The sequence below is a fragment of the Malaclemys terrapin genome, chromosome 11 (assembly GCF_027887155.1).
Source record: "Malaclemys terrapin pileata isolate rMalTer1 chromosome 11, rMalTer1.hap1, whole genome shotgun sequence".
Classification (NCBI taxonomy): Eukaryota; Metazoa; Chordata; order Testudines; family Emydidae; genus Malaclemys; species Malaclemys terrapin.
Genome location: NC_071515.1, coordinates 31681321 through 31706719, shown reverse-complemented (window position 1 = coordinate 31706719; position 25399 = coordinate 31681321). Strand labels below are relative to the sequence as shown.

The 25399-nt window shown below is 40.5% G+C and overlaps 1 protein-coding gene across 1 annotated transcript in view; it reads left to right on the top strand.

Moving 5' to 3' along the window:
* ITGAV (integrin subunit alpha V) overlaps positions 1–25399 on the top strand; it is a 79929-nt gene that overhangs the window by 44974 nt on the left and 9556 nt on the right. The window contains exons 13-26 of the mRNA XM_054043352.1: positions 852–1043; positions 1178–1223; positions 2289–2396; positions 3845–3903; positions 4993–5147; positions 5655–5792; positions 6820–6887; positions 9089–9236; positions 11468–11560; positions 12333–12412; positions 16392–16472; positions 17751–17856; positions 18889–19047; positions 22279–22392. Coding sequence (XP_053899327.1) covers positions 852–1043; positions 1178–1223; positions 2289–2396; positions 3845–3903; positions 4993–5147; positions 5655–5792; positions 6820–6887; positions 9089–9236; positions 11468–11560; positions 12333–12412; positions 16392–16472; positions 17751–17856; positions 18889–19047; positions 22279–22392 — 1547 coding nt within the window. The remainder of the gene's footprint in view (positions 1–851; positions 1044–1177; positions 1224–2288; positions 2397–3844; positions 3904–4992; positions 5148–5654; positions 5793–6819; positions 6888–9088; positions 9237–11467; positions 11561–12332; positions 12413–16391; positions 16473–17750; positions 17857–18888; positions 19048–22278; positions 22393–25399) is intronic.

Below are 25399 nucleotides of genomic sequence, written 5' to 3'. Positions count from 1 at the left end.
AGTCCTAATGTCCATAAGACAACAGTACTATATTTGAGAGTTTCTTCTCATTATGTGGCTTTATATAAATGTACAGGGAGTAATGTTATAACATCTGCTACATGTTGTTTCAGATTTTAATACTTTGATTAGGTACCAGTGGTGTTCATGAATCAGCATGGGCACTGTTAAATTCAGATTTTATACACTTCCAAAGCTCACACTTGTTTTTTAGTTGTGTTTCCTGTGAAGACTCAGATTAGCATTTTGTTTACTACCATTTATCATTCACTACTAATATAAGTGTTCTCAGACTTACTGAGATGTGGCATAATTGCATTAATTTAAAATTCTGCCTATGGTATATTGCCAAGCACTCATCAACATAGTACTTAGGATCTAATAACTGTGTTTTACTAGGCTGGTTTAGGTCCATAGGAGCGATTAAAAATCTTGAACCCTCTGGATGAACATGATGATATTAATGAAACCTAGTTTGGTAAGTTGTCTCCAGAAGTGACCAATCCTGGGTGTTTTAGGGGAAAGTGTTAAATACCCAGACTCCAGATAGGTGCAAAAGTGTGTTTGCAGGACTGGGCCCTTTTATGTTGCAAATAAGTCTATAGTACACGTGCTCCTTAAACATTAATTTTGGTGTCATTCTGGAAAATCTCAGGATCCTACAAGTTATATAAAACAGAGAAGAGGGTGTAGATAAACCTTTCAGAGAATAGTAACATTATCAACTTGCTGCCATGTACTGAAACTCTGCTGTAACTATATTTTGCCCATATGAATTGTTCAGTGTCAGCACAAAGAAGTTCTCTTTGTTTATATTTGGAGACATTAAGGCTATTCCTTCTGGTTCACAGATATTGCAGTTGCTGCACCCTATGGTGGAGAGGACAAAAGAGGGGTTGTTTACATCTACAATGGAAGAGCGACAGGTTTGAATGCAGTGCCATCTCAGATTCTTGAAGGACAGTGGGCCGCCCGTACCATGCCACCAAGTTTTGGGTACTCACTGAAAGGAGCCACTGATGTGGACAAAAATGGATATCCAGGTGCTTTTTTCTTGACATAGCTTTAGAACAGTTGCAGTAATGTGACTGCATCACCTTTGTATGTCTGACCAACTAGTGTCCCTTTTTAAAAAGAGGATAAACTCTCAAATTTAACATTTCTTTCTCCTTTCCAGATTTGATCGTTGGAGCCTTTGGTGTTGACACAGCTGTTTTGTACAGGTAGGAACATGGTGCATGTTCTCATGTAAGTGCAGTCAGGAGGAAAGCTCAGTGAAAATTGTAAATTCCAGAGTGGAACAGAAACGAGAGCGTCTGCAGTTCTGTCTTGCTGCATTGCAGAGTGACATGGATAAAAGTGGTTACTTCATTCTTTCCACTGTGTTAATATGCGGTCCATAATCTATTATTTGCTTCTGGTGGATGTGTCCAGAGCTGAGAGAAAACACTGCATGAGATCTTCCTCTATGGCCTCCCCTGAGGGACAGTTCTCCAGAGGCCTGCAGGTGTAGAATGCTGCTGCCTGGTGAGATGTGCAAACCTGCTCTCATCCTTGAAGGTTCTGCGAGCTCCTGACTCATTATGGGCAACTCCTCCTGTGAGAGAGGGGCAGAGTGGGGCATGGAATGGAAGGAGCTTGCTCTCCCCCCACCCCTCATTCTCACAGGCCAGAGTGTTAAGTTGAGCACAAAAAAGGTTATGGCTGCTTCACAAAAAAGGGAAGTAACTTACTCTCCTCAGAGAAAGGGGGAGGAGGGGAGGAATTGTTGGAGAGTTCCAACTCATCTTCTGATCTGCTTCTGGGAGCATGTAGCTGTTCCCTGCCCCTTACCCAGGGCAGGGTGTAAATTTACAATATAGCCATTAGGGATCTAGTTGAAAAGTGTCATTAAGGTTCTTCAGTTCTGCACATATTCACTCCAGTCTCTTCCAAAGAACTTACAGTATCTCATTCCACTCCCTTCCCTGTTCCCTCTACTTATCTAGCATCTGCCTCTTCTTGATTCATTTTGACATTTGGGTAGTATTGATGTGAGAGTCCACAGCTCCTGGTATCTGGGGCAGTTTTTCTTTAACTCTGTGCCCCATCTACTCTCCATCTATTTGAATTCAATGAAAAAACTTCTCTCTTGTATCTTTTTCGATTTGCTGCTCTATCATTACATACTGTGTCTATTATTTTTAGATTTACTTAATGTATAACATTTTTCATAGTATGAAGAATTTTGTGATGTTGTGTTATACGAGTGTCGTCATTCACACAAATTTATTTACTTTTGTCTACAGGGCTAGACCAGTTATCAGTGTAAACGCCGGCTTAGAAGTTAACCCGACCATTTTAAATCCTGAGGAAAAAATCTGTGAACTGCCAGATACTGGTGTGAAAGTTTCCTGGTAAGGTGGTTTGTTTTTACTTAAACTCTCAAGGCTGAGAGGGTAGAACTAATAAACAGATTTAAAAAATGAAACTGGATTTTCTGAATGGCTAGGCAAAGCAAAGCAAGCACACTTAGAGCTTGAGCCATATCCTATTAAAATCAATAGACTCCCGGTGACTTCAGTGGACTTTGGATTTGATCCTCACTTTTCACCTTTCGTTCATAGATGGCAAAATGTTTCCACTGAAAAGAGTAAAATCTCCCCAATTAAATCAGCTCAGAGCTGAACAGCTGCATATCAGTGCAAATAAGGAAGTCCTCAGTTTCCTTTTGGAAATTTCTACGTGTCCCGGGTTCCTAATGCATGTCAGCACCAAGGTTCAGCATCTCGCAGATGAATGCCTGTATAATCGCTAGCAAAGTTATTGCATAAATGTTTACTACTACAGTACTACTGATAAGAATGAATTCACTGTTCAGGAAAGTAAGAGACCACTAGGGTTGGTTTGAGCCAGGTGTGTTGGGACCAGATGTCTTGCAAACTCCCTCTAGCAGTTTTTTTTTTTTTTTTAAAACAATTCAGTTCTGGACTGCAATTGCCCTGCCTTGTTAGGCCTGGGCTCCTCAAAGCCCAGGCTGCCAGTTGTTCCCCACTGTGGAGTGCTTTAACAATATCGGTCAAGAACCCCAGCTCACTTTCATTTCTGGCCTTCAGCACAATTTGAACTCTGGTCTTCACAGGTGAACGTTATTAGGCTAATCAAGCTCTAAAGGCTCTGTGTTTCTACCGTCACTGTCTGTCTTGAAGTTTTAAATTTTTACAGTGGTAAGACCTATACCCCAAAAATGACCCTTCAGTGTAGAAGTGCCATGAGCCATATAAACTGCTATATGCGTTCTCCATGGTCATGTTTAAGGTTGATGGCTCTCTGGTACTTCGGTCCCCAGACCTATAATACTGCAAGGTTTACTTCCTAACCCTAAAGAGTGGCTGCCCCACATGTTTCAGGTATTTTTGTATCCCCCGCCCTTGAAAGCCTCCCCAACATTAAACTTCGCCATATGGAAATAACATAATCCATATCCTCTGAAATTTCCAGTTTTCTCCCAGGTTGGGAGTGCTGATTGAGAGCAATGCAGTGAGTTTTCTACCTGCTCCAGTTGGGGTGAAAAAACACATGACCTGTTTTTGTATATTCATTTGTCCTCGTAAATTGGGAAAGAGCAGGGCTGGTTTTGGACAGTGCCCCATGACCCCACTGGAACTAGATGGGACAAAAGAAACCGTCATTAATCTGTTCTGATTTCTTTGGCTATGAGGATTGAACTTTGGGAGTGGACTGGGTTTGGAGTCTCTAAAGAAAAGAACTTTGAACTGGGAAAATTATGGGAGAGCGCTTTTAAACCACATTCTGCTGAAAAATATTTAATCAAATATGCTTTTTGAAATATTTTTTTAAACAGCTTTAAAGTAAAGTTCTGCTTAACAGCTGATGGCAAAGGAAAGCTCCCTAATAAACTCAGTAAGTTCTGCTGTTTTAAAAAATGTAAAGCTTTTCAAATTGTCTGTAAGCATGAATCCTGGTTATAACTGTTTCTTAATCACTGAAGTAATTGCTTTTTCAGTATAGAGCTTGATCCTTCCCAGTGCTGAGCCCCTTTAGACACCATTCAAGTTATTCAGAAGTGAAGTCCCAGTTCAGCAGTGAATTTAAACATGCATTATCCTTTAGCATGTTAGGTCCCACAAAATTGAATGGGCTTTAAGCACGTGCTTAAGTGGCTTTGCTGAATTGAGGCCTGATAGCACTTGTCATCTGGCAGGATCAAGCTCTTTAGCTGTGTCTACAAAAGGGAATTTTAGATAAACAATTCCCATGGGTGAATTAATGGAACTAATAGTGGAGACGGTAATTGAGATGCTAACGGCCTAATCCAACTCCCATTCAAGTCAATGGAAAGACTCTCATTGTCATGGATGGGAATTGGATCAGGAATCGGACCAGTTTCAATAAAAGATTGATTCGAAGAGGTTTATATAGTGGCGGTATGTAGGTTTTTGCAGGGCAACAGACTGATGGTTTCTGGCAGATTATACTGTCACATACAGGAAACTTTCAGTGTTTTCTACATAATGTGTGTAGAATAGATATGATCTGGCAAGGTTTATGTAGAAGGAAATTTATTATATTTTTAAGTTGTGGGATCCATATCAAATACATTAAGCAATGATTAGATTAGTAATAATAAAAGTGGAGGATATATATTGTCGGTGTAGGGATTTTTTTCCAGAGACCTCAACAATCTAACTTCTGCTTTCATAAAGAAATCCCAATATAGAGGCAAACCTATTACTTGAAGATTTGTCTTCAAAAATAATATGCTTACAGTGTTGAGCAGAAGATTTGAGTCTCCTTTTAGTACATATCAACCTCTGCAACAATATTGTGATGACAGATTTAGTACTTGAAAGAAATAAAAGTTTTTAAGAGGGCACAGCTGTTAGATTGCCATTACAGCTGAAGTCAGCTTGTGACTTATTAGCTGAGAGGAACCTGCTATGCGTACTGGTGGTCAAGAAATTACTAACTCAAATGCTTTGGATTTGACAGCCTTCCAAGTGGAGCTGCTGTTGGATAAGCTTAAGCAAAAAGGAGCCTTAAGGAGAGCTCTGTTTCTCCACAACAAACAGCCTGGTCACTCTAAGAATATGACTGTTGTCAAAGGGGGCACAATGCGTTGTGAAGAACTTCAGGCTTTTTTGAGGGTAAGAGGTCACTTCAGTTAAACTTTTAGGGCAAATGTCTTTTGCCTTATTGCACACATAGAATAAAGAGCTGTAATTACCAGAGTCGTTGTTGTTTGCCCTGAATTATTATTGCTATAGAAGAAGGATGGTTTTGTGATTAAAACACTGGGCTGGGTTTGGAGAGCCAGTTCTCAGCCCTGCCACAGACTTCCTATGCACCCTTGGGGAAATCATTTAAATCTCTCTGCGTCCCTCAATTTCCCATCTATAAAATGGACATACTAACACTAACATTGTCTGTCTTGTATATTTAGATTGTAAGTTCTTTAGAGCCGGGATTTTCTCTTAGCTGCTGTACAAACAAGCAAAATGGGGCTCTGATCTTGGTTTGGGACTCCGGGTGCATAATACAACCAATACATAATAATAGTACCCAATACTGGTAGGCTTTTGATTTGAATCCAGTGCACCTCTGGGTTCTTTTTGATGTGATTTAAGAATGACCAGAATCATTTCTCCCCTCAGGATGAATCTGAGTTTAGAGACAAACTTACTCCGATCACCGTTTTTATGGAATATCGGTTGGATTACAAAACAGCCAAAGACTCAGCTGGATTACAGCCCATCCTCAACCAGTTCACTCCTGCTAATATTAGCAGACAGGTATATTCCTGACAGTTTTTGGTTAAACAGAATAGACAGTGTTTTCAGCCTTTGGTGCCTAAATCCACATAATGGTAAACTAGTGGCCTTATTTTCAGAAACACTTCTGAAATATCAGAACACCTAAATATGGATATAGGGGTCTAGCTTTAGGCACTGAATTTTGAAAATGTTTTCCGAATACATGCACATATTTTTTTCTCTTTTATAAGTTACTTTTTTGCATTAGACACACCCTAGTCTTTAGAGCTGAGCCTCTTTTTCACCCATCATACTTAGCTGTATTACAGAAAACAGAGGTCAGGTCAGCATCAGGTATGCTGGTCCAGAAGGGTGAGAGGCTTTAATCCATTTTCTCATTTTGAGCTGTTGTACGTGCCATACCTATGTGAAGTTTCCAGGGAGAGGAAAGAGTAAGTTACTCACTGTAGCATGCTGTTCACTCCGTCAGCTCATTGGTGTTCCTAGATCAGTGGGCGCTCCTCCTCCCTTTTAACCCAATACTGCAAAAGATGTAGTCACCTCTGAAATTTTTTTTGCTGTTTGCCATTCTGGAGCACAGGGTTCCTAGAAATTGTTCCTGATCTTATGCTTACATTTTAATACATTTCAGAGATGCTCTGTAGACTAATAATTTATCCTTGCAGTTCTCTCAAACAACTTAATTTCTACCTTTTTATTCCAAGCTTTGTAACAGTCATTTGCACAGAGAGAATAGTGGAGATGCAACAGTAAAGAAACAGATATGATTTATTTAAGGTGATCTGCAAATACGATTGATAAATGTAGACATCGGCTTTAGATTTATATAGTGAGCAAGTGTAAAGGGGGCATGCAGCATGCATAAAAACTGTTTTTCTTTTTTCATAGTTCATGTATATAGAGACAAGTAAACAGTTCCCCTAATTAGAATTGTTCCAAAAAACCTTTGAAAAAAGCAGTGATAAGGGAATTGTGCTAATGAAGATACATGTTTGAATTAATGGGCTGAACTTATTAAAGCCATATGTATTTGATTTTTGCACAGACACATATTCTGCTGGACTGTGGTGAAGATAATATCTGCAAACCAAAATTGCAGGTTGCAGTACACAGGTAAATTTCAGTGTTGGAAAAATAAACACCTAATAAATACTATGGAAAAATACTATTGGGAAAGGTAACTTCCTATGTAAGGCTCCAACCCTACATAGATCTTGTGTACTGTGAGTAGTCCCATTGAAAAGAATGGAATGGAATGAAATCGTTGGGAGTACTCAGAGTATAAAATGTAAGCGTGTGCATAAGTTGTTTTTGCTGGATCATGGCCTAAAAGGGAACCTGTTTTCCCATTGTGACTGAGTGCTGTTAACATAAACGAGTTGTGAGGAGAGACTAAACTCCTGTAATGACACTGTGGCTGCATGTATATAGTCATCATTGTCTCAGCTAAAGTGAAAACATGTGACAAGGAAAGCAGAGCATGTAGAATCTTCAGCTACAAACCAAAGGGCTATACCACAGTTTCATTAGCTGCAACTAGACGCAGTTACAGACACATGAGAAGGTGTGATTTTTATCCAGCAGAGGGCAATCGTACATGCATGCATGAGTATGTATTAGGGTTACCATACGTCCGGATTTTCCCGGACATGTCCGGCTTTTTGGGCTTCAAATCCCCGTCTGGGGGGAAATCCCAAAAAGCCGGACATGTCCGGGAAAATCGGGAGATGCGGGGCCGGCGGTGCTGGGCCGGGCCGGCGGTGCTCGGCCTGGGGCCGGCACCCCAGGGCCCGAGCCGACCCAGGCTGGAGACGCCAGGGGGGCCAGATTTGATAAGTTAAGGAAACTATTTCTGTGCTTTTTTTCATTTAAATTAAGATGGTTAAAAGCAGCATTTTTCTTCTGTGTAGTAAAGTTTTAAAGCTGTATTAAGCTGTTCAGTTGTAAACTTCTGAAAGAACAACCCTGAAGTTTTGTTCAGAGTTACGAACAACCTCCATTCCTAAGCTGTTCCTAACTTTGAGGTTCTACTGTATATAAATGCATGGAATGCTCACATCTTGAATACTTCATACAATTCTGGTCGCCCCATCTCAAAAAAGATATATTAGAATTGGAAAAGATACAGAGAAGGGCAACAAAAATGATTAGGTATATGGAACAGCTTCCACATGAGTAGAGATTTAAACGACTGGTTCTGTTCAATTTAGAAAAGAGATGATTAAGGAGGAAAATGATAGAGGTCTATAAAATCATAAATGATGTGGAGAAAGTGAATAAAGAAGTTTTATTTACCCCATCACAGTACACAAGAACCAGGGGTCACCCAATGAAAGTAATAGGCAGCAGGTTTAAAACAAGTATAAGGAAGTACTTCTTCACACAACACGTAGTCAACCTATGGAACTCATTGCCAGGGGTGTTGTGAAGCTCAAAAGTATAACTGGTTTTTAAAAAGAGAGAGATAAGGTCATGGAGGATAGGTCCATCAGTGGCAGTTAGCCAAGATGGTCATGGACACAAACCTGTGTTCTGGGTATCCCTAAATCTCTGTTTGCCAGAAGCTGGTGTAGGACAACAGGGAATGGATAATTGTCCTGTTCTGTTCATTCCCTCTGAAGCACCTCGCACTGGCAACTGTTGGAAGACAGAACACTGGGCTAGATGGAATATTGGTATGACCCAGTATGGCCATTCTTATACTCTTACACTTGAGAGATTTTATACCAATTCAGAGAAAATTTGGGTCCCTTGTAGTTTATATGCAACATTTTCAAAGATTATATAGGGAAAATCTTTTACATTTATCTGGAATTATTAGAAAGTGATATAAATGTGTGTGTTTTTTGGAGATGCTGCTTGCAGCTCTGTAGTTAACTTTAAATTGAGTGTGGGAGTGTGTGTGTGTGTATGTGTACATTTATACATAAACTGCGTGTTTGTGGTTATTAAAATAGCAAGGGCATACTGGGGATCTGGCCCTTAGCATTTATCTACTGTTCTGCTGTTAGGAAGTGTGTGTGTTGTGTTGTGGTTTTTGTTTTTTTAATTGACAAATGCTTTGTCAGGAACAGTTCCTCCTAATGATATTTCATATTTGCTCCATTATTGCCAGTGACATCTTTTTTCCTGTAAAATCCATTGAAAGTTGTATTTTTGGAGCTATAAAACATTTATCGCAAGTTAACTGCGGTGCCCCTAATGCTCTAATGCAATGTCAGAATGCCTCGTTTCTGTAAATCCTAGCTGTTAGGCATAACTACTTTAAACATGTGACCACAGTATTCACTTTTGCACTTGCTGTGCTTGCTCAGTGATCAGAAGCAGATCTATATTGGTGATGACAATCCTTTAACCCTGATTGTCGATGCCCAGAACCAAGGGGAAGGAGCCTATGAAGCTGAACTCTTTGTTACCATTCCACCTCAAGCAGACTTCATTGGTGTTGTTCGTAACAATGAGGTAAGTTTCTAACTCGCTTTCTTCCTGCCGCTAGTCCTGTTGCATTTACTCATGGAGGTTTGCAGGATCAGGCTCTTAGTGTTGCACAAGCTTCAGTTAGTCAGTTAACTAAGCCTAAAAATTCAAATGTTTACCCAAACCTCTTGGCTGTGTAAAATTGGACTGGAGCTTTCATTAGAACAGATGTCATTGCAGGAGTTTTGTGGTACTTACTTTGTTTCTGGTTAATCTGAAAGTGCTGTAAGGGAAGTGTGTCTTCATCTACAATGACACATATGTTTCTGGTACCAGATGAAACCAAAAAGTCAAAGCAGTGTGTGGGAAATATTAAAACCACAACTTTCTAATGAATTGTTCTGATCTCACAGCACACACTCTTGCTTGCCTTGTGTAGTTTTGTGGACCCCAACACACTATTTTACCTTTTAGGAAAGAGTTCCCAAAAGTAAGCTATTGTAAGAGGGGCTCTAGATCACCATTTATTAGACTGGGTGCACTAATATTCTCCTGCTCTAAACCCTCACTAGCTCGGTCCCAGAAATTATGGGTATTCTGTGTTAGTCTTCCAATTAGTCAGGTGATCACAATAACTTTGAAATTGCCTGAGCCAGATGCCCCGTTGGAACTTCAAAGCTGAATTATTCTGATTCAACAGAGAGGTGTTAAGCAACAATGGATAGACTTCACACAGCCACAGTGAATACACACAGATTATTTCTGGCACAGGTCTTTGAACAACACCTTTGCTAATTAATTTATATTCAGACTCAGCATTTCATATCCTGGGTAAAGAGCTGAGCAAATCTAAGAGAAACAAAATAATATCTGGGCTCTTCTGCTCCCTCCCTGCCACACAAGTGAAGAACAAAATCAATGAGTGGATTCTGCTGGAAATTTTGTAACTGCAGAATCCTCATAAATTAAGGGGCTTCAGTCACATGGAGTATTTGGGATTGACTTTTAACTGCTGCCCCTGTAGCCTTCTGAGATGTTTGTATTTCTTGGAAGGGACATAAATTCTCTAAATGGGTTTTCTTTGGCATCACACGGGCACAGGCACAAGCGACCAATCTCTAAGCACCAATGCTGATACTTGAAGCTTCTGTGAAGTTTCCCAGCAGTGCTCTGCCTCCGAGTGTGCTTAGATCCCACTGTGCTTCCAGAACTTCCCCCATCCTAGTTTTCTCTCAACACAGTTAGGCCTTTGACCTATAGGATTGTTTAAAATGGCCACAAAGTTGGAGAATGCTGAGATAAATCAGTAAATGCTGTTTTTGCCATGAGTTCTTGCAACCTAGACTGACTGGATTGCTCTGTTTCTGATGTCTTGTACATGGTTATTTCTGAGGTGTCAACACACACACACTGTCCCCCTACCCTCAACTAGTCAGACTGGGGAGAAGGAGGAACAGCCTTCAACAGCTGAATAACCCTAGGTTTGGTTGGACTGCCGGGATGCTAAGACAAACCTTCCCTTTGATGTTCTTTGCTAGCCAAGGTCTGTAGGAAGCACAAAATGAAGTTACATTATCCCTCTTCCATACTCATAAAGTTTAAGAGAGCACCTGCTCTTAAGAAAAAGAGGGGGGGAAATCCTTTTGTTTAAGCCTCCTCAACTCTGTTGTTATTCACGGTCATAGTGGGCACCACTCCTTTAGTCCCATATGATAGTGTGCCCTTGAGTATCCTGGGTCGTACTTCAAATGGCATGTTCAGAGAGGTTTGCCTTCTGCTACCCTAGATCTCTCTCCTGTTACTCATCTGTCGTCAGTTAATTTGTGGACTTATCCAAAACCCGATGTCTTTGATAAGAACTGCTTCTGAGGAGCTACTGACTTCGCATCGCATTTTGCCTTCAAAGTCTTGTCTCTCTTAAAGTGAAGTATTAATCAAACTCTGAAGCTAACTCCCCTGCAGAAAAGAAGTCATAGGTACTTCACATAGGTGTGGAGAACTCAACCTGAGAAATACTTGAGGCCTCAAAAATCATCATTGCTACCCAATATGAGTAAGAGTATCAGACTTTCATACTGTATATTTGAGAAAACAGAACACCACCTACCTCGTGAGGTTTTTACCTCCAGATTTTTTCCAGAGCTACTAGATGATACTAAGATTGGCCAGTAATATTTAAATGAATGCAACTTGCTTGCAATTTGTTCCTGTCTTTCATACTGATGCCAGAAAATATTGCACTGCTCTTCTTTAAGATATGCCTGTTTTTATTGCAGGCTTTAGCACGTCTATCATGTGCATTTAAAACTGAGAATCAAACTCGCCTGGTGGTCTGTGACCTTGGAAATCCCATGAAGGCTGGGACTAAAGTAAGTCAAATGCGTGGCTGGGGTTTAAAAGAGGCAGGAAGATGACTCTTCATATTCTTGGAGAAAGATGCACACTCATACTGCTAGAAGATATAATCTCATTGACATTTAGATCTCAAAATATATTTTAAGCCTCCTACATGTTAGAGTAGTTCAAAGAAAACATTCTGATAATTGGCTGCAAGTTTGCCGGTAAACTAATGTCTGAAAAGAATGTACATGGTTTTTATGATGCAACTTTACCTAGAATTACTCTGTAATAATTCTGAGCACTGTTATATAGCACTTTTCACCCATAAATCTCGAGGCCATTTACATAAGGGAATACATATCATTTCCGACCATTTTAAGGATAGGGACGCTGAGGTGCAGAGAGAGTAAGTGATTCACTGCATGACGTTGGGTGAATTAGTACAAAACTCGGAAATGAATCTAATTTTCTTGACTCCCAGACATTTGTCCAGTATACTAGACCATGCTGCCTCCTGGTGCAGAACATGGGGTCTGGGAATATGTAAAAGCAAACTGGGGAAATGTTGAAGCAAATTTTATTTTTTCTCTGAGGCAGTATTATGACAACTCAACCTCAACCAAGTGAGAGAGGCACCACTTGTTCAGTTGGATGCCCTTATTGCTAGTTCAGTCTGCCTTCTCCTCCTCTGTAACCCCGGGCCTTGTGCAATTTCAGTGACAAATAGTAGTGCTGAACACTTTTTGTTATGAACTTGATTCTGTTTCCACTAAACCTTGGTCACTTGGTTTTGTTTCTAAGCTATTAGCTGGGCTGCGTTTCAGTGTGAATCAGCAGTCAGAGATGGACACCTCTGTGAAGTTTGACTTGCAGATCAGAAGGTATGGAACTAGATGCTAACACCACTCCTCCAAATCTACTTTACGCTGTAGCTAGTACTGAATAAATACCTTAGTAAATGACAAAGCTATGAACTGATCATTTACAGTTTAGTTCTAAGCTAATTTCTTCCTTTCTATTTGGTAAATGTTCTATCGTGGATTTAACTTGCTTTAAAACACTTCTCTGTTGTTTGTAATGTAGGAAAAAAGTCAGTTCTGTTTGTATGCAGTTGATTTTCCTTCCACATGATGTGGCACAAATGAAATGGTGCTATTTAGTACCAATGGGTACAAAACCAGATGAGGTATTTGAAGTGGAGCTTAATATTTTGCATTCTCGGTTCAGTTCGGATCTCCTCTTCACACATGCAGTGCCAAAATGTGAAATAATGTGTGCATTTGAAGGATTAGCAGGAGGCTCTGTTTTAAAAATGAACTTTGCTTGGACACTCCAGTCCTTCTATGGGTGGGTCTGCACTGCAGCTTGAGGCGTGATTGCAGCTGGGTTAGGCACACCTGTGCTAGCTGTAATCTAGTTACCATGCTACAAATAGCAGCGAAGGCGTGGGCTTCAGCTCAGGCTATACGAGCCCGCCCGGGACGCTGAGTATGTACTTGTGTTGCTAGTCTGAGCTGGCGTCCGTGCTGCTGTATCGTCACTGCTATTTTTAGCTGTGCTAGCTAGATTAAAGCTAGTGCAGTTACACTGACCTGAGACTCAGTAGTACCTCCCATTGCTATGCAGGCATGCTCTTAAGAGCATGTTAGGCTAGGCTTGTACAAATAATGAACTTGTGACCGTGGGAGCTGCTGCTCCATGCCAGGGCTATTCACCTATGCTGTTCAGAGCAGAGACCATTTCTTTGTTTTTTTGTACAGCCCCTGGCACAACTAGGCCTAGACCTGAATGGTGACTTTCTGGGCAATACCGTTAAAAAATAGTAAATATATCAGGAGCATATGAATGGAGTAGATTTATGTGCTTGCTGGAGAAAACACAGGCCTCCTGTGATGCATAGTAAATAGGAATCTGTCTCTCTGGTTATTATTTATACGTCTCTTAAGTTAACTCTGAGCTTCAAATGTAGCACCTTGTCCTTGAGGCATCAGGTCAATTTGCCTCACTCCCTGGGGACTTTGTCCCCAGAACCCAATGAATGGATTACACTCACCCATATATGCATTTTCGCTCTCCAAAACTGATAATATGAATAATAATTTTAGCCCTTTCCTTCAATTTTAGTGGCACAGCAGTTTGCCTTGGTGATCAAAGGCTTCGCAGCACTACAAACCCTTTGATCTCACATAGCTGTCTGGTTCAGTTTTATTCCCATCCTTTCTATCAGCCAATGTACTGTTGCTTCTGGCCAGTAGCATATAACTCTAGCTCTAACTCCCTTGGAAAAGGTGGGCACCACTGGGCCTCCTAGCTTCTTCCTCCCTCAAAGGTGAGAGCAATCACCAAGGCACCTGGTTCCCTCCATCGGAGGAATAACAGTCCCTGCAGATCCTCTTTCCCCAGCTTCCTCCATGCAGGAGGGTGGGGGGGTGGGAGGGAGCTGCTACGGCACCTCCCAGGACCCACCTCAAGAAACTCGCCTGCCTGACTTCCGATTGCCACCTCCCTCAAAAACCATCCCCCACCATCTACCTCTGATAGCTCCCCAACCCTTTTCACCCCTGATCTCTCATGAAGGCAATCAGTTGTGAGGTAATGAACTGAGTCAGCAACCCAAGTATAATCTACTACAAGTTAATATAGGGAGAAATGCACGTTTTATGTAACTGTTTCAGAGGGCAAACACAACAGGATAGAAATTGCTTCTGCAGAATGTGAGGGGGAACTGCAGCATTTAGTGACATGTGACAGAGCCAAGTAATATGACAGACATGTCCCACTTCTCTATTCTGTGCCTTTCACTGCACTCAGAGGTGTGCACTGCGTGTCAAAAAATGGCTCTCCAGTCAAAAAATGGCTGTAACACTCCCAACAGTGACAAAAGAGAGGGTGCCCTTGTTTTTACCAAACCCCAAATTGGTTGTGAGGTCTAAACTTAGATTTCACCAACAAACTGTACCAAGTGCAAACTCCTCAGGCACTTTAACAGCCTTAACACAGAGTCACAGACAGTCCTCTTGGGTACTCTGATCTGTATTGCCACCCAGGTGAGCATATCTCTGTGATAGATGTCTCCTTATACCAAGGATCACAGCAATATTCAAGTTACTCCTGCTCCCAAAGGACCAGTCACTTACCACAGGTCAATTGCACTTAAGGTCTCGCATCAGTGGCAGTACTTGTAGACAGTCCTATAGTAAACTATATGAAGATTTATTAAATAGGGAAAGGAAACAGAGTTATTTACCAGGTTAAAGCAAGCAGACGCAGACACAGACACACGAGTGAATTACAGTTTTTAGGTTTCAAAGAGTAATATAGGCTTCTATAACTAGAAAGCTCTACTTGACCTTTAGAGCTAACCTATGCTTCAGCTGGGGATCTCTTGTTTATGCCTAGAAACACCACCTCCTCCTCCCTGATTCCAAGCAGCATGGAGATACCTATTTGCTTGGTATGGGGTTTTTATCCCCCTCCTGCCATGTGCTCTGAGCTGCAAACTTAGCTGATGGGTAGAATCCACTTGCATGACTCACATTCTCGGGGTGGAGAGCAGAACAACAATAAGAGTCTTCAATCCTTTTGTTGAGGGTTTCTCAGTCCAGACATAGGGTGTTTTCAGTTGCAAGATCCAACCAAAGCCCCTCTGTTATGGCGGGTCTTCTGTAGAAGAGCAGTTCCCCACACTAATTAACGTTCCTCTCCTATATGGCGAGAATCACAGAGGCTCACAACAGAACCGCTCACATATTACAGTATGGAACATAGACACTGCAAGTAAGATGAATGCATGCAGCAACTCTCGTCTAAACACTTTCTTAAAATTCTAATAATTTATCAATATCACAAGTGAGCCATACAGATTCCAGTTAGTGTCCAGCTGAGACACGAGCACCTTGACATGAGCTGGCACCTGGCTCACCAATGGCACAGGTACAACCTGGCATCCAAAAGGGTATGATGATTGCTGCCTAGGAGGAAAATATTGCTCTTCTACATGTAATTTGTAATTACAACAGCTGAGAAGAAAATAGAGAACATTTAGGAAATCCTTACAGAGGAGGCAATGTGTTCTAGTGGATAGAGCACTGGTCTAGGATTCAGGAGACCTGGATTCTATTCCCAGCTCTGCCACTGGCCTGTTGGATGACCTGGGGCATCCTCTCTCTGCCTCAGTTTCCCCTTCTGTAAAATAGGGATAAAGAATTGATGAAAAGCTTTTATTTAGGAGCTGGAAAGTGCTAGATTGTATTGGTATGAGTAACCCTAGCATTTATAAGTGACAACTGCCCTATGATCTAGTACATCCTTCTGTAGGTTTTAAATGTAGGGTTCAGTGCCCAGCTGCTGATTAGTGTAGCTGTGGCAGGGGATGAGGTATGCAGAGATGACTTTAAGGCATTTCCTTGCATCCCCAACATTGGGGCTAGGTGAAGGCCACACCAGCCCTTGGGGCAAGTTAGAGCGGCCTAAGAGCTAGATAGGGCTATTATGTAGCAATGATCACTGGAGTGCATTTTGCTCTGACCCTGCCTTCTCTAGTCCTCGATTGCCCCTATGCCAAGGAGAGTTAGAGTGGAAGGGCTGGCGTAGTCAGCTACACCAGCTTTATTCCAATTGATTTTTCCATGGCAGTAGAATATTTAGGGGATTTAGGGCAAGTTTAAGGCCCGTTTATTCTGTACAATATGGCAAAGCAGACCTCAGTGGAGCAGAATATCTGGCCCTTCGTTTTTAGTACCTCTCCTTTTGCCCCGGTGACACAGGAGTCACATAATAATGTTACATAACATGTGCTTAACGCTTGAAAAAAGAACCTTGTTCATTCCATTTAACAAATGGACTTATCTTCTTTTTCAGCTCCAATCTATTTGACAGTGTAAGCCCAATAACATCTTATCAGGCTGACCTTGCCATCTTAGCATCTGTTGAAATTAGAGGGTGAGTGTTGATACTAATTTAGCAAGTGTCTCTTTCTCAGATGAGTGGTTTTTTTGTTTTTGTTTTTTGGTAAACTTCCTTGCTGGTATTACTTCTTATTGAGCCTTGGAGGTTTTGTAATAGAAAAATAAACATGGATTCATGTCGTCATCTTTGGGGCTTTAAGTGAAACCTAAGTAATTTGGGATCCCAAGTCAATTTTGAAAATGGGACTTGGGTTCCTAAGTCACTTAAGTGCTTTTGAAAGTGCTACTCTTCATCTTTATAATTTGTTCAAAGAACAGTATGTAAAAATTACTCCCAAAAAATCACCTTCTGAACAGACTAAGAAAATACACTTTGAGTCCAAAACTGCCAAAACCTTTTTTTAGCATGTCAAAATACTCTCCAAATATAGGTCTAGAGTAGCTTGTCCTTTTCAGCCTTAGGTATAGTATCTGTGATGAGACTCTCCTACTGCTATTTATTGAAAGCCACACTTCACTGAACTGTTAAATGGTCCTTCTGATCAGCCAGTCAACTCAGGATGCCTCTCACTACATATTTTAATGTTCCTGACTAGCTTTTATTTATCTATTTATTTTACAAAGAGCACTTTTCTGTGCAGCTCTTAAACCTCTGAAGAATCCTGACTGTTCATTGAAGATGTTAATTTTTTTCTTGCTGGAATGCTAATGTTGCTCACAATCATTGAGGCCTTGCATATTTTTTAGAGGAAAAGTGAAAATCGCCTGTGAGGCACCATTTTCTTTAATTTTTCCTTCCCACCAGAAACCTACTGCATTAGTAAGTTCCTTGCGATCCTGGTGCTGTTAAACCTTCATGTTTAAAATGGAAGAAAAATTAATAAAACCACCATTACCAACCAGGTGCTGGCTGAGTTCCATGTATGACCCTACCAATCAGATGCCCCTATCATCAACACTGCTCACAGTTGAATTTTTCACCACAGAAGGTTGTCCAGATAGCATGTATTAATTTTATACTTTGACCCCAAACTAGAAGAATATGAAGAAAGATCCCTCTGAGAGAGAATTATTCTACACAGTATATTGAGCAGAAGATCAAGCATTTTATACAAAAAACCCCCACTTCTGCTCATTCTAACGTCCAGTATTTAGGATGGAAAGGTCAGTGTCAGTCAGTGTTAGTTTTTAGATATTTGTAAATTTAGTTTTCTCGAATCTGCATTATGAAAGCCTTAGGGTCAATTTTTAGAAATTAGTAGTTGATTAGGCTAAATATTTGATAGCTTTGTTTATTCCCTTCACTATGTAGTGTCTCTTCTCCTGATCACATCTTCCTCCCCATTGCAAACTGGCAACCCCAGGAGAATCCAGAGACAGAAGAAGACATAGGACCTCTAGTTCAGCACATATATGAGGTATGTAATAGTTATTGATTTGAGGTCCAGGATTCTAGCCAATAAATAACGGGAAGGAGGAAATATTTTAGTTAAGATTTCCTTTATGGTAAATGTGCTTTACTCCATGTGGTTGTTCAATAGGAACTTAGAATTTGCTGCATTGAGTCAATTTAGTCCATTGATTCAAGCCTCTGAGGAAGGCAAAAATACTAACAATTAATATAGCCAGCTGTTCAATGCTGTACATTGCAGTTAGTGGGACCTGGGAAGAAATTCCTCTCTGATCCTTACAGCAGTCAGCTTATACCTGAATCATAAGCCCCTATGCTGTTTTACATAACTGTGCATGTTATTGGCCATAAAATCATCCAGTCCTTTAGAAAACTATACAAATTATCTGGTCACCTGAATCTTGCAACAGTGAAACCAATAAAATGACTACTCAGTGTGTTAATTATTCTGGACACTCAGCTGTACTATAATTATGCAGTCATTATTACAAAAGCCTTTTGCCTTGAAAATTAAAGTCTTTTGAGAGAGCCTTTTTTTTAAGCAACTATCACAGCTTTCATCTGTGTTCAATTAATTTTTTTAAATAGTTTTTTTTAGAAAGACTGACTATGATTCAAGTTGTTATACAACCAATAAGGTACTGCTTTATCTAAAAAAATTATTCTTATCATATATCTGACATGTTCACAACAGACATACAACTTTTGGATAAGAAATGTACAGTCTCTCTCACTTTGGGCAATGTAGTACATTTAACAAATGGAATTTCTTGAAGGCAGAAAAATATCTTTCCTTTAAGTTTTTTCAGAAGAATCTCCCCTTTCCAGCAAATTATTTCAAGTAATTATAAGTTAGCTTCTTGCGAGATGAAATTTCTTTCCATAGTAACACTGTTAATACTCTGATTGTACTGACAGTCAGGGGAAATCTTGTAGATGCTCCTTCATATAATTTTAAATATATACTAGTGCCTACTGAGCCATTAACAAAGGAAAGAGGATAGTCTTACACAGTCATTAATTTTCTTCTCATCACTAGCTGAGAAACAATGGTCCAAGTGCCTTCAGCAAGGTGATGCTAAATCTTCAATGGCCTTACAAATACATCAACAACACCCTGCTGTATATTATGCAATATGAAATTGATGGACCCATGAACTGCACTTCAGATATGGAGATCAACCCATTGAAAATTAAGGTAAGCAGAGACTTTTGTAATGCCATGCTTGGGTATTGAGTCCGGTTGGGTTTTTGTTTCTGTCATTTTGCTGCATGCTATAAACTGTGAAATATAAGTTTATTTATATAGATCAGACCCTCTGCTGATGTAAATAAGCATAGACGCTAGTTTTGCTGGTTTCACTCCTATTGAGAATTTGCCTATTTTCTCTATTCTTTTTTATGTATTCCCTTTTATGTTTTGTTATACCCTGGCTCCTTGTATGAGGAGACACCAGCTGGAAGGATAGGTAGACACCAGTTTTTCAGCCAAAAGTTCAGATCTAGTATCCCCCATCTTTTTTTTTTTTTTTTTTCACTCATGTTGGCATAGTTTTCAGTCCACAGCAATTAAATTTTATTTAAAGTGAATTTTGTAATATGGGTAACACAATAACACTACCGTGAGTTCAGCTGTGGCGGCTACAGTTTCAAGCTTAACAGAGTAAAAGTCACCTCTGCTACTTGCTTCAGAGTTAGTCTCTAGGAACACATAAAAACCAAACGTAGTGACTACACGTACATTCACAAGTACAAGGTCTAGACTGTTTTACAATTTTTATTAAAGTTACAATTAAAGGTAAGGTTACCCAAGCATATAGAAATTCTATACATACCTATGCACAAGTTACAAATATAGTTATATTCACATCCTTAACAACAGTGTTAGGGTCTGATGGGTCTCTACTGGCTTGATCATCAGTAGAGGATGGTTCCTGATGGAGTCTCCCACAGGGAGCTCAATTTTCCCATTCTGGGCATCCCCTTTTTATAATGTGATTCTGTCTATACCTACATTCTGCACATGTCCATAAAAGTGTCAACGCTCTTTCTCTTATTGGTTTGTGTCCCCTGAAAACTTGAGGGACCCCAATTTTCTATAGGCTGTATAATTCTCATTAGCATTGAAGCACAACCTGTATCCCGTGGTTGAGACATGTCGGATACAGATGTGCCTTTACAGTATTTTTATGATCTAATATTTATTTTCTGGGTAATTTTACACAATATTACTACTTGGTACCTCTTTTCCCATAATCTTAGGGCATCGAGTTATTTTCTGGTCACTCGGGTCATCATTTCTTGTCTCCAAAGACCTAAAATAGCTAAGCTAAAATCTTGCAGGCCTCAGCCTACAGGTTTTTGCATTTCAGCTTGTCAAGTCTGATTCTTGGTTCTTCTAAATACTGATCGATCTTATACTTTTATAATCTTACAAATTAACTCTAATTAACATAGAATGAATATATATGATATAACATATTGATTAATCATAACATCACACAATAAATGAATAATAACTAAAAACATTGGCTACAAATGGAATGTTACTTAACCTACATTTAAACAACAACATTCCAAAAGTTGTTTTGTTATTTATGTAATATTTTTATTTTTCAGTTTAGTAGGAAACATTGCATTATTGTTTTTATTACTACTTATTTATCTAAGGCCTGATCTAAAGCACAATGAGGTCAATGGAAGTCTTTTAATTGATTTCAGTAGCCTTTGAGGCCCAGGATGCCACAAAAGTATTTTATATATAATACACAATGTTATATATTTCTCTCATGCAATTTCAATATACAGTATAAATATAGTGTGTACAAATATATGCAATTTCAAATCCCTCACAAGGATAAATGGGTATTTCATATGTGGAACCCAGAATAGTATAGTGTCCCTTAGGTCTCAAATGTGAAATCTGGGAAAAGAATTCCCAAATTGGAGGAATTGCTAAGGCCCACAATATCCTACCCACAGTACCCTATTTCAAATCCCTCCTTAAATGATACAAATGTGTGTATGTAAGTGTAACACACAGTGCTTGTACCAGTTTCTTAGACTCAAATACATTAGAAGTGTTGGGGAGAGACCCTTGAATATGAGATTGCTAAATTGAAAGTGCTCTATTGACAGCTTTAAGAATAAATTCTTTGCTCATTCTAGGCATGAAACTTCCATTGACATCAGCTAACATTCTACTAATTGAACTGTATTAAAAAAAAAATTGAGTTTGGTGAGGCAAGAATTGGACCCTGCAGGGCTCTGAATTAGGTTGTATTAAACATCTATGTTAATGATCTAGGAAAGGGAGTGAACAGTATGTTAATTAAATTTGAAGATGATGCTAAATTTTGGAGATTTGCAAACCTCAGCTAGGACAGAGACAAAGGGACCTATCGGGATTAGAAACAAGGACAGATACATCTTTTGAATAGGTTCCATTCTGCTGCATGTACCAGAAAGTTCCAGACTAGGGCTGTGTGCAATTCATAGGTTTTGATTTACCCAAGTTTTGTGAAATCTTTTAGGTGAGGTCAGTTTGAATTTTTTCTTGACCTAGTTTTGCTTTGCTTGAAGTTTACAGGCACCCAGAAAGTCAATGCAAAACACTAATAAACTTGAGTTCATTAAATGGTTTTGCTATGCAATTGGTATGTTCATGTCTGTGTTGCAATGACATAGCAACAAAATTATCCCTGGTTTCAAGGAATCCATTTGCAAAATCACTTTTTTTGCTTTCTCTGGAATACAGAAACAGCAATAACAATTAAGCAAAAACATGTGAATGACCCAGTCAAAGAAGTTTGGCTAGCTGTTGACTTGTAACCCAATTTCTGCACACTCCTAAGTCTAATCAGTAGTAGTAGACTATCATAGACTATCAGGGTTGGAAGAGACCTCAGGAGGTCATCTAGTCCAACCCCCTGCTCAAAGCAGGACCAATCCCCAGACAGATTTTTGCCCCAGATCCCTAAATGGCCCCCTCAAGGATTGAACTCACAACCCTGGGTTTAGCAGGCCAATGATCAAATCACCGAGCTCTCCCTCCCCCTTCACCAAGCTATCCCTCCCCCTACTACTTTAAGTAGTTCTTAAAGATCTCAAATCACATTTGCCAAGAGTAGAGGTATTAGCTTGGTGTCCTAGACACGTTCTTTTTAGGTAATTACCTTTGTCTACTTAAAATTCCACGGCATTCCCAATAGTATGTGACAGTGTTCCCCCAGTCCTATACTAAACTGTGGTGAAATGCTGCTCTCTTCAGTTAAAATGTTGCTATGTTCCACCCCAGAGGTGATTGCTTCTGTTAAATTATTCCTGTATATGTATTTGGTAGTTTGTAAAGCATCCTAAGATCCTTTAGGATCGAAGATGCTATATAAGATATTGTTTATTATTTGTGCCTTTCTTGATGTAATCCTAGATTTCAGTTCCTAAAGCAGATGAGAAGAATGAAACCCTTAGGGATGAAGATAATCGTGATCACCATATAAATCGAAGAGATATAACTGCCATCGAAGGCGATGTACATACTTTGGTAAGCGCTATAGTAGCTCTTGCACTGATATATTTCAGCTGTCGTCTTTTGCTCTTTTAATGGAGAGATGAAAACTTTGGAAATAGTTTTTTATAAAGGAAAAAAATGCATTTGATAATCTAGGGCCTTGATTTTTCCACATGTTTCCATTTTTAGTGGAACATATGTAATTGTGCAATCAATTAGTTAGATGTCCGAATGCATTTGTGCCCACAGTTACTTGTAGGCAGGGGGATTGAGGTGAGGCCTTTTTCTATGTCATGGTCTCCATATACTATGCTTTTCTGTAGAGTTGGGAGATTGACAGTTGGATGGGGGAGGTGTGAGAAATCGGGGTAACTGAGGAGAGGTATAATGACGGGGTGAGCCCTGGGGGCATCTTCACAGCCCTGGATTGCAGTGATATTAGAGCATACTCTGCCTAACTGACCAATGGACTTTCTGCCCTTCTGCTCCTGATGTTTGCAGGGACCTGTCCCTGTTTTCTGGATAACAGCAGGGAGTGGGAAAACTTCTGAGCTCTTGTGGCCTCTCCGCTCCCAAGGGGACCCAATATCCACAGGAAGTGTGGGGATCATCTGTGTTTCTCTTTGAAAGGAGCTAGATAGAGGGATTTTGGAGATCGACTCTGCAGAAGGAGGAAAAAGTAATAATATAGTAATAATAGTGTAGTGAGTCCACTTTATCTGGTAGGTGAGGGAGCAAATGTAGAGGGAATCCGGGGTGGGGGGGGCGGTTATGGTTTAATGGGGACTCTTTAGAAAGGATAATTCTAAAGAAATGTTTAAATGGTTTGGACCCATCAAGCTGTGTATCCACCTGTTGTTGCTGTCAACCATGAATTCCTTCCTTTGCTTCCCCTTTTCTTTCTCTTGTTTGTTATGCTCGATTCTTGTGCCTTGTCTTTAATTGGCTGGGGCAGGGTCCGTGTTCACCTAGTGTTTATATAGCACCTAACAAAGTCAGGCCCTAGTTCTGATTTGGGCCCATTGGCATTACTGTCATATAAATAAAGTTACTCACTGGAGTATCAGTCTATTCTGTAACCCTTGAGACTGTGAAATAGACAGTGAATTTCTCCCCATTTCTGTGGAATGAACCTGTCATACCTTTGGGAAGGTCAGTCTGCTGTATCTGCTTGGGAGAAGTGGTGGGAGTACTTCTGGGATTGGTGCTCTGCTCAAGAGGCCGGCATCAAGGCAGAGCCATAGGCGCCGACTCCGTGGGTGCTCCGGGGCTGGAGCACCCACGGGGAAAAATTGGTGGGTGCTTTGCACCCACCGGTAGCACCGGTAGTGGGTGCTACCGGTGGGTGCAAAGCACTGCCTCCACTCTACCTCCTCCCCTGAGCACGCTCGGGGAAGAGGCGGGGCTGGGGCGGGGATTTGGGGATGGATCCAATAGGGGCAGGGAGGGGCGGAGTTGGGGGCGGGGGCAGGAGGTGCGAGCACCCACCGACACTAAGGAAAGTTGGCACCTATGGGCAGAACCACCAGAACACACATCCCAGGATTATTTGCTATAAGGCCGTGGTAGGGACAGGTCAAAGAAAAGGATCAAAGTGTACCTGCATCCTATGTTGGGGGGGAGTGGGTCTGTGAAGGAGAAAATGGGGATTATCTGATCAGGCAGGAGGAAAAGGGGGGGGGGGAAGATTCTTCTCCACATAAGAGCTCCAAACTCCTATACCTCCAGTGCAAAACATTCCTTTCTTAAGAGTCGCTGCCTTTTCCCAGCCTTCCCAATGGCTCGGTAGGCTCTCTAACCACCAAAAATTATATCCTATATCTGGAGTCTGTATTCTAGCATTTTCAGGAAGACTGATTACAGGTAGGTTCCATTTAAAATACAACCTGCACTGTCTGCAATAACCCCAATAGCTTCCCTGAATTAGAAGAGGAAGTACTGCAGAATAGCAAATAGTGAATTTTTATAGCACCTATTATAGATGATACAATATAGTAGGTTTCTTCAGTCTCTAACTTCTATGATTTATTATATGTGAGATATTTCAATTGATTCACTAGCTTGACAAATAACTCAGTGTTTCAAACAACTCTGAGATGGGTGAAATCAAGGACACAATTTCTGAATGACAAGAATATGCTGCCAGTTTATGTTTTTATCTTGTACACCCAAGGCAGGGTGATGGTTGCATCCAAATGGTATTGTATAAGCATAGCTACAGTTCTGAATGTCATGTCAAAAAGGAAGGGGAAAAGAGGCAGCCTTGTATTGTTCCTCTTTCAGTCTGAATTGTTGATGATCTAATCCCATTAGTTAACGAGGATGCTAGTGGAAAATAGAAATGTTTAATCCAGGTTAGAAAAGCCAGCTGAACTCTGAATTTCCTTGGCATTGCTTACAGATAAGGGACTGTGATGCGGTCCCTGGGATGCAGCCTGGGACTGTGGGACCACTGTGCCCCCTTAACTCTCCACCCTGGGCGCTCTCTCACAATGCTTTGCTAGTGACAAGCAGCAAACCCCTCCAGGTGCTGTTATCGCTCAGCACAGCAGCATGTGGAGCTCCTCACCCAGCGATATTGCATGAATGCTTCCAGAGCCACTCATGAATCACACAGAGAAAGGCACCAGCCAAATCTCCCCAGCTCCCAGCCTCAGGAATATACCGTCTTTCACTGCTCAAGACCCTTTATTGAGCAGTGCAAGTTTATTAATTGGTTCACCACTTTATCAATGGAAAGTGGATATATACCAGCCTTTGTAAACCTGAGCAGATTTACCAAACACTTCAGAGAAACTCACTGGTAAAGATAAACAGTAAAACAAGTTTATTGACTACAAAAGATAGATTTTAAGTGATTATAAGTGACAGGCACAAAGTCAGAGTGGTTACCAAAATAAAAATATATATAAACATGCAGTCTAAACTCTCAATCCTATTAGACTGGGCAATATCTAGATTAAGCAGTTTTTCTCATCCCACTGGATATTGCAATTCATAGTATGCAAGTTTCACCCTTGAAACCTGGACCAGTCTTCTC